Source organism: Anolis sagrei, chromosome 1 (assembly GCF_037176765.1).
Source record: "Anolis sagrei isolate rAnoSag1 chromosome 1, rAnoSag1.mat, whole genome shotgun sequence".
In the NCBI taxonomy this organism is placed as follows: Eukaryota; Metazoa; Chordata; class Lepidosauria; order Squamata; family Dactyloidae; genus Anolis; species Anolis sagrei.
The window spans coordinates 3,537,837-3,552,212 of record NC_090021.1 but is presented as its reverse complement, the minus strand read 5'-3'; the positions used below and the strand labels follow the sequence as shown (position 1 = coordinate 3,552,212).

The 14,376-nt window shown below is 44.4% G+C and overlaps 1 protein-coding gene across 1 annotated transcript in view; it reads right to left on the bottom strand.

The window, feature by feature from the left end:
- The window catches only part of SCARA5 (scavenger receptor class A member 5), a 98,527-nt gene that overhangs the window by 10,577 nt on the left and 73,574 nt on the right, over positions 1-14,376 (bottom strand). Inside the window, exon 8 of the mRNA XM_067472520.1 lies at positions 10,369-10,416. Within this exon, the coding sequence (XP_067328621.1) occupies positions 10,369-10,416 (48 nt within the window). The remainder of the gene's footprint in view (positions 1-10,368; positions 10,417-14,376) is intronic.

Here is a 14,376-nt window from a genome sequence, read left to right as displayed (position 1 = left end):
TAGATCCAGGGAAGTCATGCTCCCCATGCTCTATTCCGCTTTGGTTAGACCACATCTGGAATATTGTGTCCAATTCTGGGCACCACAATTCAAGAGAGATATTGACAAGCTGGAATGTGTCCAGAGGAGGGCGACTAAAATGATCAAGGGTCTGGAGAACAAGCCCTATGAGGAGCGGCTTAGGGAACTGGGCATGTTTAGCCCGAAGAAGAGAAGGCTGAGAGGAGATATGATAGTCATGTATAAATATGTGAGAGGAAGCCACAGGGAGGAGGGAGCAAGCTTGTTTTCTGCTTCCCTGGAGACTAGGACGCAATGGAACAATGGCTTCAAACTACAAGAGAGGAGATTCCATCTGAACATGAGGAAGAACTTCCTGACTGTGAGAGCCGTTCAGCAGTGGAACTCTCTGCCCCGGAGTGTGGTGGAGGCTCCTTCTTTGGAAGCTTTTAAACAGAGGCTGGATGGCCATTTGTCAGGGGTGATTTGAATGCAATATTCCTGCTTCTTGGCAGAATGGGGTTGGACTGGATGGCCCATGAGGTCTCTTCCAACTCTTTGATTCTATGATTCTATGATTCTAAAGCCCTAAACGGTTTGGGACCCGCCTACCTGTGTGACCGCATCTCTGCATACGAACCCACACGAATTCTTCGATCATCTGGAGAGGCCCTGCTCACAATCCCACCTGCGTTGCAAACGCGATTGGTGGGGACGAGGGACAGGGCCTTCTCGGTGGTGGCCCCCCGACTCTGGAACTCTCTCCCCAAGGACATCAGACAAGCCCCAACGTTGGCAGTCTTAAGGAAGAGCTTGAAGACGTGGTTGTTCCAGTGTGCCTTCCCAGAATCGGAAACTCCAAGCATCATGTCCCAGTGCACTTTACCAGAGATTTAAGATTGTCTGCACACCCCACCTATCGCCAAACTCATCCATTTCACCTGGTCATGTCCAGCATTTTTAAATGCTTCCTAATGCCGCGACCCCTTAGTACAGGTCCTCATGTTGTGGTGACCCCCAACCATAATATTATTTTCGTTGCTACTTCACAACTGTAATTTTGCTACTGTTATGAATGGTAATCTAAATATCTGATATGCAGGATGTATTTTCAGTCACTGGACCAAATTTGGCACAAATACCCAATATTCCCAAATTTGAATACTGGTGAGGTTGGGGGTGATTGATTTGGTCATTTGGTAATGCTGGAGTTGCTGGGATTTATAGTTCACCTAAAATCAAAGAGCCTTCTGAACTCCACCAATGATGGAACTGAATCAAACTGGGCACACAGAACTCCCATGACCAACAGAAAATACTGGAAGGGTTTGGTGAGCATTGACCTTGAGTTTTAGAGTTGTAGTTCACCTATATCTAGAGAGTGCTGTGGACTCAAAAAATGATGGATTTGGACCAAACTTGGCACAAATACTCAATATGCCCAAATGTGAACACTGGTGGAGTTTGGGGAAAATAGACCTTGACATTTGGGAATTGTAGTTACTGGGATTTATAGTTCACCTACCATCAAAGAGCATTCTGAACTCCACCAACGATAGAATTGAACCAAACCTGGCACACAGAACTCCCATGACCAACAGAAAATACTGGAAGGGTTTGGTGGACATTGACCTTGAGTTTTTTGGAGTTATAGTTCACCTACATCCAGAGAACACTGTGGACTCAAGCAATGATGGATCTGGATCAAACGTGGCACAAATACTCAATATGCCCAGATGTGAACACTGGTAGAATTTGGAGAAAATAAACCTTGCCATTTGGGAGTTGTAATTGTTGGGATTTATAGTTCACCCGCAATAAAATAGCATTCTGAACCCCACTGATAGAATTGGACCAAACTTTCCACACAGAACCCCCATGACCAACAGAAAATACTATGTTTTCTGATGGTCTTTGGCGACCCCTCTGACACCCCCTCGCGACCCCCATGGGGGTCCCGACCCCCAGGTTGAGAAACACTGCCCTAGAGGAACCCTAGTGTTGAAAGAGGCCCCCAGAGGCCATCTAGTCCGGCCCCATTATTGGCACCTCTTAATGACATGAGAGCCATTGCATTATTGCACAAGACAAAGCATATGTATGTCTTTAAAATCACCCCGAAAAGAAAGAAACCCAATTCTTTTGCGGTCCACATGTTTAAAACAAACCCACTTCATGACCTACATCCACCACGGAACGCCCAGCGACGGCCCGTGTTTTGCTTACATAACACGCGCCCCGTTCTTGGCTTGGAACAGACCGAACTTTGAAAAGAAAACCCTAAAAAAAACACTTAACTTTTGCAAGGTTTCCAGCTTGAAAGCTGATCCGGAGCAGCAGGACTTGGCAAGCGAGAGCCTGACGTAACTGGGAGGGCTCTGGGGGCTTTTTAGTTTTTGGGAGGCCCTGGCACCGCGGCCACAGGCGGTCAAGATGAGCTTTTTCGGGTATCTGTTAGCCATTGCCCTCCAGTTGCGGAGGAGGAGGAAGAGGAGAAGTCATCCGAAATCCCCGTCCTTTGGGCAAAACAAGCTTGTCAACAGGCCATGAAATCCTAGCATCATCGAATCCTGGAGGGATCCCAAAGGACATCTAGTCCAACTCCTTTCTGTCAGGCAGGAACACAGCATCAAAGCACTCCTAACAGATGACCTTCTAGCCTTGGCTTAAAGGCAAGACGATAACAACGAGCTGTCGCCACAAGAAATCTAACCTTTCCCGCCTTTTTTTTGTAAAAAATTTTTTTGCAAACATATTTGGGAAATACAACAACACAAAATTAAATTAAAATATTATTGAAAAAACAATGTTTCATCTATATATATAAATCTGTTAGGTTGGTTCAACCGGACAGCAAAACTCCACAACCCCCCAACGAAACTTAACCAAAATTCCCATGCCCATAACACAACCCACAAGGTACAAACATATCTACTCAAAATGAAAAACAACACAACAACACACTCACAAAACGGCAAAACAACAAAACTCACAAACCCCCCAACAAAACTTAACCAAAATTCCCATGCCCATAACACAACCCACAAGGTACAAACATATCTACTCAAAATGAAAAACAACACAACAACACACTCACAAAACGGCAAAACAACTGAGCATGCGCATTGGTGCACAGCCGCAAGTTCCCTGGCGCGTGCACACAGCCTTCCGGCCAACGTTCCCTCTGCAGAAGCCATGCCCACTCCAAGCCCCGCCGCGCCGCTTCCCGCACACACACACCCCCTGCCGCATGCACACACACAACCCCACGCTCCATCACTCCCCCCACCACCGCACACACACACGCAACCCCATGCTCCATCACTCCCCCCACCACCGCACACACACACGCAACCCCACGCTCCATCACTCCCCCCACCACCGCACACACACACGCAACCCCACGCTCCATCACTCCCCCCACCACCGCACACACACACGCAACCCCACGCTCCATCACTCCCCCCGCCGCCGCACACACACACGCAACCCCACGCTCCATCACTCCCCCCGCCGCACACACACACACGCAACCCCACGCTCCATCACTCCCCCGCCGCACACACACACACACGCAACCTCACTCCCCCCACCACCGCACACACACACGCAACCCCACGCTCCATCACTCCCCCCGCCGCCGCACACACACACGCAACCCCACGCTCCATCACTCCCTCGCCGCCGCACACACACATGCAACCCCACGCTCCATCACTCCCCCCGCCGCCGCACACACACACGCAACCCCACGCTCCATCACTCCCCCGCCGCACACACACACACGCAACCTCACTCCCCCCACCACCGCACACACACACGCAACCCCACGCTCCATCACTCCCCCCGCCGCCGCACACACACACGCAACCCCACGCTCCATCACTCCCTCGCCGCCGCACACACACATGCAACCCCACGCTCCATCACTCCCCCCGCCGCCGCACACACACACGCAACCCCACTCCCCCCGCCGCCGCACACACACACGTAATAGTCCAGATATCTACCTCAACTTTGATAAGTTTTACTATAGGCCACAGCAACACGTGGCAGGGCACAGCTAGTTCTGTACAAAAATGTAATGTGCAGCCTCTATGCCAGTGGTTCTCAACCTTTGTAATGCCGCAATCCCTTAACATGTTACTCATGTTGTGGTGACCCCCAACCATAACATTATTTTCGTTGCGACTTCATAACTAATTTTGGTACTGTTATGAATCGTAATGTAACATCTGATACGCAGGATGTATTTTCATTCACTGGACCAAATTTAGCACAAATATTCCATACACGCAAATTTGAATACTGGTGGGGTTAGGAGGAATTGATATTGTCATTTGGGAGTTGTAGTTGCTGGGATTTATAGTTCACCTACAATCAAAGAGCATTCTGAACTCCACCAACGATGGAATTGAACCAAACTTGTCACACAGAACACTCAAACTACAAGAGAGGAGATTCCATCTGAACATGAGGAAGAACTTCCTGACTGTGAGAGCCGTTCAGCAGTGGAACTCTCTGCCCTGGAGTGTGGTGGAGGCTCCTTCTTTGGAAGCTTTTAAGCAGAGGCTGGATGGCCATCTGTCAGGGGTGATTTGAATGCAATATTCCTGCTTCTTGGCAGAATGGGGTTGGACTGGATGGCCCATGAGGTCTCTTCCAACTCTTTGATTCCATGACTGATCACATTGTATATATGTTGTTCTGAACTAAGTTCAGAACTAAGTTTACAGTCATGTAAAGCTATTGGAGCATCCAAGGCAGGCCCGTAGCCAGGATTTCGTTTCGGGGAAGGGGGCTAAAAAAATTTCAGGGGGGTTTCGGGGGGGCTGAGTCTGAGTGAAAGAGGGTCTAGCCTAGCAAACCTTTTGTATCATTACCCCAATACATCCATGCATATGAGATATATTGATTATGGTGATCAGATCATGATATGAATAAACATAACAGTTTAAATAATGCACCAGTAAGGCCTTTTCGCGAACCACCATGAGAATTTCGGGGGGGGGGGGGGGGGCTGAAGCCCCTCAAGCCCCCCCCCCCCCCCCGGCTAAATGCCTGATCCAAGGGATCAGTTAATGTGTGTGTGTCAACTGTAAAATAAGGTGCATGAAGCTGATTGGTCAGGCAATGCCCAGGGAGATGGCTGAGCCTGGGACTTTTGGATATGGTTGCATTTTTGTTCAGGCTTGAGCTAGCAGCCCATTTCATGAGCTCCTGAAGGAGTTTGTTCATATGGACAGAGAAAGACTATTTTAAATCTCTCTTAAAAGGACATTATGTGAGTTGGTGCAACAGCTCACATTGTACATGCGTTGTTCTGAACTAAGAAGAGTAAACTACTTGTTCTTTATGGTTCACCTATGTGGCATATTTTCTTTCTCTGGCAAGGCAGCGTGTGGGCTGAACTGCATGTAGTTTATTTTACATTACGCCATAAGAATAATCCTATAGTATAGATTTCCTCCCATATCATCCTTCATGAAGCCTTAAGGGTCAAAGCCAAGGTTGTGCGTGTGTATTTGTGTTGCTAATTCTGCTTTTGCACAAGAGATCTGGATTGCTTTTGTTCTGCTCTGTATTTGTTTATTATTATTATTACCGAGCCTCTTGCCTCCCCCATCCATCCTGTCCCGAAAAAAAAGGAATATCTACCGAGAAAAGAAATAAACAGGCCTCCTGAAGCCAAGCAGGCTCGCTCTCTCTCTCTCCTTCTTTGCTGCAGCTGCACAAAGATATCATCGCCTGGCTTAATGGGGACCATGTGTCCCTGGGAAGGGGAAGATTTATATACCCTCCTTAGCAGAAGAAACAAACTCATTTTTCATTCATTTCACCCATAGGCAGAGGCTAAAGTGTCAGGCTTGCAGCATGCCTTAGATAAGACAGATGGGGTGTGTGTGCTGCCCCGTCTCTGGATTTCAGAAGGCACCCCAAAGGTCATAGAATCATAGAATCAAAGTGTTGAAAGAGACCTCATTGGCCATCCAGTCCAACCCCATTCTGCCAAGAAGCAGGAATATTGCATTCAAATCACCCCTGACAGATGGCCATCCAGCCTCTGTTTAAAAGCTTCCAAAGAAGGAGCCTCCACCACACTCCAGGGCAGAGAGTTCCACTGCTGAACGTCTCTCACAGTCGGGAAGTTCTTCCTCATGTTCAGACGGAATCTCCTCTCTTGTAGTTTGAAGCCATTGTTCCATTGCATCCTAGTCTCCAGGGAAGCAGAAAACAAGCTTGCTCCCTCCTCCTCCCTGTGGCTTCCTCTCACATATGGGGATATGAGAGAAGCCTCCCACAAGGATGATAAAAACATCAAATCATCCAGGCGTCCCCTGGGCAACGTCCTTGCAGATGGTCAATTCTCTCACAACAGGAGCGATTCCTGACACGACAATAAATAAACATATTTATACATGGCCATCATCATGTCTCCTCTCAGCCTTCTCTTCTTCAGGCTAAACATGCCCAGGTCCTTAAGCCGCTCCTCATAGGGCTTGTTCCTCAGACCCTTGATCATTTTAGTCGCCCTCCTCTGGACACATTCCAGCTTGTCAATATCTCTCTTGAATTGTGGTGCCCAGAATTGGACACAATATTCCAGGTGTGGTCTAACCAAAGCAGAATAGAGAGGTAGCATTACTTCCTTAGATCTAGACACTAGGCTCCTATTGATGCAGGCCAAAATCCCATTGGCTTTTTTTGCTGCCACATCACATTGTTGGCTCATGGTTAACTTGCTGTCCACGAGGACTCCAAGATCTTTTTCACACGTACTGCTCCCGAGCCAGGCGTCACCCATTCTACACCCAGGGAACATTGTGGACCCAAACAATGATGGATCTGGACTAAACTTGGCACGAATACTCCATATGCCCAAATGTGAACACTGGTGGAATTTGGGGGAAATAGACCTAGACATTTGGGAGCTGTTGTTGCTGGGAATTATAGTTCACTTAACCAAAGTTAGCTGTTGTTGCTGGGAATTATAGTTCACTTAACCAAAGAGTCGACACTGATAGATTTGTTCCAATGACATCTGTAGATGGTCCATGTTGTTCGCAGGTGAACAACAAAGTTGGGAGGACAATAGCTTTATAAATAAGCATCTCGGGTTCCCTAGTGGAAAAATTTTTTCCCTTAATTGGAAAAAATGCTGGACTCCAAGATCTTTTTAACACGTACTGCTCTCGAGCCAGGCGTCACCCATTCTGTATCTTTGCATTTCGTTTTTTCTGCTTAAGTGGAGTATCTTGCATTTGTCCCTGTTGAACTTCATTGTGTTAGTTTTGGCCCATTTCTCTAATCTGTCAAGATCGTTTTGAATCCTGCTCCTGTCCTCTGGAGTCTTGGCTCTCCCTCCCAATTTGGTGACGTCTGCAAACTTGATGATCCTGCCTTCTAGCCCTTCATCTAAGTCATTAATAAAGATTCTGATCAGGACCGAGCCCAGGACGGAACCATGCTTGTGGCACTCCACTCGTCACTTCTTTCCAGGATGAAGAGGAAGCCTTGGGGAGAATCACCCTCTGGGTTCGTCCATTTAACCAATTACAGATCCACCTCACCGTAGTTTTGCCCAGCCCACATTGGACTAGTTTCCTTGCCAGAAGGTCATGGGGGACCTTGTCAAAGAAGGCCTTCCTGAAATCCAGGTACGCTACATCCACGGCATTCCCCGCATCTACCCAGCTTGTAACTAGGTCATCTAGTCCAACACCTTTGCAAAATAATAATAATAATAAATCCACACCTAATGCATTCCTGACTGGGATGCAATGAAGATGTAATGCACAAAAAATTGAGCATTGAACCAGGGAGAAATGTAAAGTACTACACAATAAGAAATTAAAGTATAGGATGTAAACAATCCATGTGAAGGGGATCTAGGAGTCTTTGGAGGCTATGCACTGGACATGAAACCACGTTGCGATGGGCAGCCAGAGTCATGGAATCATAGTTAGAGGATGTCAAGCCAGGGAAAAAATCATTTGGTGGGTGTGTTAACTGAAAATACAAAGCACGAAGGAGACTAGCTGAGCCTGGGAGTTTTGGCAACAGTTACATTTTTAGGCTTGAGTTCTGCAGGAGTTTACACAGAAAGCCAGTTCACTTTGAGTTTTTGCTTCATGAGCTTATGGAAGGAGATCTTTCACACGGACACCTAAATACCATTTGAATCTCTCTCAAAGGGCATTGTGTGAGTCAAACTACAAGAGAGGAGATTCCATCTGAACATTAGGAAGAACTTCCTGACTGTGAGAGCCGTTCAGCAGTGGAACTCTCTGCCCCGGAGTGTGGTGGAGGCTCCTTCTTTGGAAGCTTTTAAGCAGAGGCTGGATGGCCATCTGTCAGGGGTGATTTGAATGCAATATTCCTGCTTCTTGGCAGAATGGGGTTGGACTGGATGGCCCATGAGGTCTCTTCCAACTCTTTGATTCTATGATTCTATGATTCTATGAATACCAGGCATCCTCAAACTACTGCCCTCCAGCTGTTTGGGCCTCCAACTCCCAGAAGCCCTAGCCAGCCTGGAATTCTGGGAGTTGGAGGCCCAAACAGCTGGAGAGCCACAGTTTGAGGATGCCTGGTATAGTTAGGGATTCCTCATCTTCGGAGGAGGAAGGAAAGCAAGGAAGTCTTAATCCAGACACAAATTAAAGTCTCTTACGAAGTCCCAAAAAAACACCAGTCTTCCATCAGACAAGGGACGATGAACTAAGTCCTTAGCAAACACAAAGCAGATTCCATTGGAGTGAAAACTTCAGTATCAGGGTCGTTGTTACCAGCGAAAGCTGACAGCTCCTGCTACTGATTTATAGCCCTGAATTCCCCACGCAGGAGGCACTAGGGTGTCTCCCAATTAGCACAGCGTTTTTAGCAGCTATCCTAGCAGAACGCCGTCTGTGCTCTGTCTCTTTTCGTCTCTCTAGAAATGTGGGCACTTTCAAACCCTCATCGTCTGATTCTTCTTCTCCCTCCATAGTTGGCAGGTTTTAGGGGGGCACTGACAGAGGACGATGGGAGTTGTAGTTCACCAACATCTTATTTATTTTATTTATTTTATTTACTTTACTTATATACCGCTGTTCTCAGCCCGAAGGCGACTCACGGCGGTTCACAACAAATAAGAACAGCAAAAATTCAATGCTACAGTGTAAAAAAAGTTAACAACCTAACACATTACACAATTAGTAAACAATTATTACAATAACCATTCACTATCGTCAAATCATCAAAAACATAATCCAGATTCGTCATCCATTGTTCCATTCCTATGTTCATTACCAAACATTAAAAGCACTGTGAATCCCACCAACTATGCATCTGTACCAAACATGGGACACAGACCCAACATGACCAACTTTAAGGACCTGGGAGTTTGGGGGCCATTAATATTGGATGATGGGAGTTGTAGTTCACCCATATGTGAAGTGCACTGTGAACCCCACTGACAATGGATCTGGATCAGACTTGGCACACAGATACAACATGACCAACTTTAAGGACTCCCAGGTTTGGGGGGGGGATATATTGGATGATGGGAGTTGTAGTTCACCCATATGTGAAGAGCACTGTGAACCCCACTGACGATGGCTATGGACCAAACTTGGCACACAGACCCAGCATGCGCAAGTTTTAGGACTGGTGGTTTTGGGGGGCACTGATATTGGTTGATGGGAGTTGTAGTTCACTCATATGTGAAGTGCATTATGAACCTAACCAATGATAGATCTGGACCAGACTTGGCATGTATACCCAACTTGACCAATCTTAAGGACTAGCAGGTTTTGGCAAGCACTGACAGAGGATGATGGGAGTTGTAGTTCATCCATACACGAAGTGCACTGTGAACCTAACCAATGATGGATCTGGACCAGACTTGGCACACATGACCAACATGACCAACTTTTAAAGACTGGCAGATTTGGGGAAGCATTGACTTGGGATCATGGGAGTTGTAGTTCACCCACATCCAGAGCATTGTGAATCCCACCAATAATGAATCTGAACCAAACTTGGCACACAAAACCACAATTACCAACTTTAAGGACTGGGAGGTTTTGGGGGCACTGTCAGAGGACGATGGGAGTTATAGTTCACCCATATGTGAAGTGCACTGTGAACCACACTGACAATAGATCTGAACCAAACTTAGCACCAACATGACCAACTTTAAGGACTAGCAAGTTTTTTTTTGGGGGGGGGGGGCGTTGGCCCGGGATGATGGGAGTTGTAGTTCAAACACATCCTTATGCCTTTTCGAATAGGTCCACGCACAAAACCGAAAAACAAGCAACGACTACTAATGTTTAGCCTTACAAAATACCCAACTGGGCTTTCAATTGGTGAATCCACCTTTACCTGTTTCTCTTCCTTGGTCTCCTTTGTCACCTTTCTCTCCCTTTGAGCCTGAAAAGCAAAAAAAACCCAAAATATTATTATGATATCTATTGATTGCTATGTCAATGTTTATTTATACCTTGCTTTCTCTCTCTGCAACAGAGACTCAAAAGTGGTTGACTGTAAGACCAAAGGGCAATACAGCTGAAAAACTAAAAAATATACAAACATTAAAATAGAATTAAATATCAATTGTATTAAAAGGTAAACAATTAAAATCCTTAAAGGCCGACTTAAGAACATATTCAAAGCTACAACGACGGGATGGTGTAGCTGACACGCATTTGAGATGTGCATCTTTTCGTTGGAGACATCTTATAGCTCTTGAAAGTCTTTCCTTTCCATTTTTAAAAATGTATAATTTGTAAGATAACAATGTTATTTTATGTTGACTGTTATTAAAAGGTATATGGACTAATATATATACACCCTCATACAAACACTTGCCCCATGTACACCCACACACACATATATAAATGCATAAACATACACACTTATATGCACACACTCATATTCACACATATACATACATATATATACACAGAAACATATTCACTCACATTTATATACATAACCATGGTAACAAATACATACACAAATATAAACACACACATATATATATATACACACACATATAACCATGGTAACAAATACATACACAAATATAAACACATTCATATTCATACATATTGCACACACACACATATACAAACGTAAACATATATATACACTCATACACATATATTCACACATAAACACATATATACACACATGTATTCATACACATATATACACACATAAACATATATATATATATATATACATACATACAGCATACATACATATATATGCACACTCATATTCATACATAAATATATATACACATAAACATATTCACACACATTTATATGCATATATACTCACACAATCATAGTAACATACACAAATATAAACACATTCATATTCACACATATCACACACACATATATATATTCACACACATATACAAACATAAACATATATACACTTATATACATATATTCACACAAATAAACACATACATACACACACAAACATATATATGCACACATACACACATAAACATACATACATACACAGATATATATGCACACATGTATACATACCTATATATATATATATATATATATACACACACACACATACATATAAACATATATTCACACACATTTATATATATACATGCATAAATATAGACATATACACACATTCATATTCACACATATACACATATTGTCTCACACACATATATACATAAAAATATATTCATACATATAATGGCTGAGACAGGTTGTATATAAATATAGTAAATAAAATAAATAAATACACACAAGCATATATATCCATACACATAGATACACACATAAATGAATATATACACACATTCATATTTTCACACACACATAAACACATATATGCATACATATATAAATATACATACATATATTTACACCTATACATATATACACATAAACACACACACATATAAATGCATATATATATATATATATATATATATTCATTCATACACAATCGCAAAAGATATGATCTTTAGGATTTGTAACAGAGGTTGGGTGGCCATCTGTTGGGAGGGCTTTGATTGTGTCTTTCTTTCTGGCAGAAAGACGAGGGTTGGACTGAATGACCCCTGGGTCTCCTCCAAATCTGTGATTCTATGTAATGGATATTACTGAAAATTTGGAAAAACCTAGCGAAAAGTAAGCAGCTTTAATGCTGTTTGGATGCGGAGAAGGCATCTGACTTTGGAAGCACGACTCAGAGAAATAAGGCAACGAAAAAAAGAGATTATATAATGCATTATATCGAGAGCTTTTGCAGATGATGCTGTGATGGTTAGAAGATCCATTGGAAACTATAACTCCTCTTATGGGGTCTTTGGAACATTATGGAGCAGTGGCAGGTTGCATAGTAAATAGATATGTATGTACACACATATATCTACACGCACACATATATATGCACACATATATAATGAATCCACCCAGCTGTTCCAAGTCCGTAATGGCTCCGTCGGGGGCCGCTAAGGAAATATTATGCTGGGAATATGGCCTTAAGAGCTGGGAACAGAGCCCAAACAGATGGCCCTCCTTTTCCCAGGCTTAAGAAGAGGAGGAGAAAGAGCCCGTGCCTTCCCCAAAACACTTCCTTCCAACCTTTTCCATATTATACCCTAAGAAAAGCATTGGATTCCTTGCAAACATTGCTGTTGTGTACGTTTTATGTGCTCTTCCTGGTTGCAAATGCATGCTTTCATTTCACTTCAACAGCAAAACAACAGAAAGGAAACAAGCAGGGACATCTAATCACCTCTCAACAAAAGATTGCCCCCAGGCACTGCCAGGCCACCAAATGCTAATCAAGGTGGTCAGTTGAAACATTCACACCTAGCTCCAGCAGACAAGAGTTCTTTGTCCCACCCGGGTCATTCCACAGATATATAAACCCATTTTCCTAGTTCCAACAGACCTCACTACCTCTGAGGATGCTTGCTATAGATGCAGGCGAAATGTCAGGAGAGAATGCCTCTAGAACATGGCCATATAGCCTGAAAAAACCTACAACAACCCAGTGATTCCAGCCATGAAAGCCTTCGACAATACATGCTTTCATTGTTTTTGGAAGCTTTCCCTCATCTGGGAAGAAGGCAGCAAACAAATAAATAACAGCAATGGATATGTTTTCCAATTCAAAGGATGCTCATAGAATCGTAAAGTTGGAAAAGACCCATGTTTTGAAATATTTGCTGGATGGTTGTCTGTCGGGAGGGCTTGGATGGTGCCTTCCTATATAGCAGAAGGGGCAGGACTGGATGGCCTCTGGGGGTCCCTTCCAAATCTAATGGAATGTAAACTGTATAGTGGAGTCTCTGTCTTTGGCGCTGTCCAAGCAGAGGTTTGATGGCCATCTATCAGGAGGGCTTGGATGGTGCCTTTCTATAGAACAGAAGGGGCTGGACTGGATGGCCTCTGGGGGTCCCTTCCAAATCTAATGGAATGTAGACTGCATAGTGGAGTCTCTGTCTTTGGCGCTGTCCAAGCAGAGGTTGCGTGGCCATCTGTCGGGAGGGCTTGTATTGTGCCTTCCTATATAACAGAAGGGGCTGGACTGGATGGGCTTTGGGGGTCCCTTCCAAATTTAACGGAATGTAGACTGTATAGTGGAGTTTCTGCCTTTGGTGCTGTCCAAGCAGAGGTTGGATGGCCATCTGTCAGGAGGGCTTATATTGTGCCTTTCTATATAGCAGAAGGAGCTGGACTGGATGGCCTCTGGGGGTGCCTAATCTAGTGGAATATAGACTGCCTTGAAGTCCAGTGGAGTCATTGTCTTTGGAAGCTTCTCAGCAGAGGCTGGATGGCCATCTGTCAGGAGGGCTTTGGTAGTGCCTTCCTGTTTGATAGAAGGAAGATGGATTAAATGACCTTTGGGGGTCCCTTCCAAATATAGTTGAATATAGACTGCAAGGGAGTATAGTGGTTCCAAATACTTCCTGGGAGTATAGTAGTGTATCGGTCTTTGCAGCTTTCTAAGCAGAGGCTGGATGGCCATCTGTTGGGAGGGATCTAATAGTATCTTCCTATCTAACAGAAAGGGGGATGGACTGGATGATCTTTGGATGTCTCTTCTGACTTAAGATTCTATAATGAAGCCAATTAAGTCTGAATTTACCCTAGAATCCAAGATAACTAAATGAGGCTGCCTTACTTTTAGTCAAAGGCACATAGTCGCAACTCGTAGGGAATCCACATTGTCAAAATAATGAAGTTTTGGCACCACTTTGCCCTGGCTCAATGCTGTGGAACCCAGGGAGATGTAGTTTGGTAAAGGACCAGCATCCTTGGGAAGAGAATGTGGTTCCAAACTGCATTAATTCCACTGTGTAGATCAGGCATGGGCCAACTTCGGCCCTCC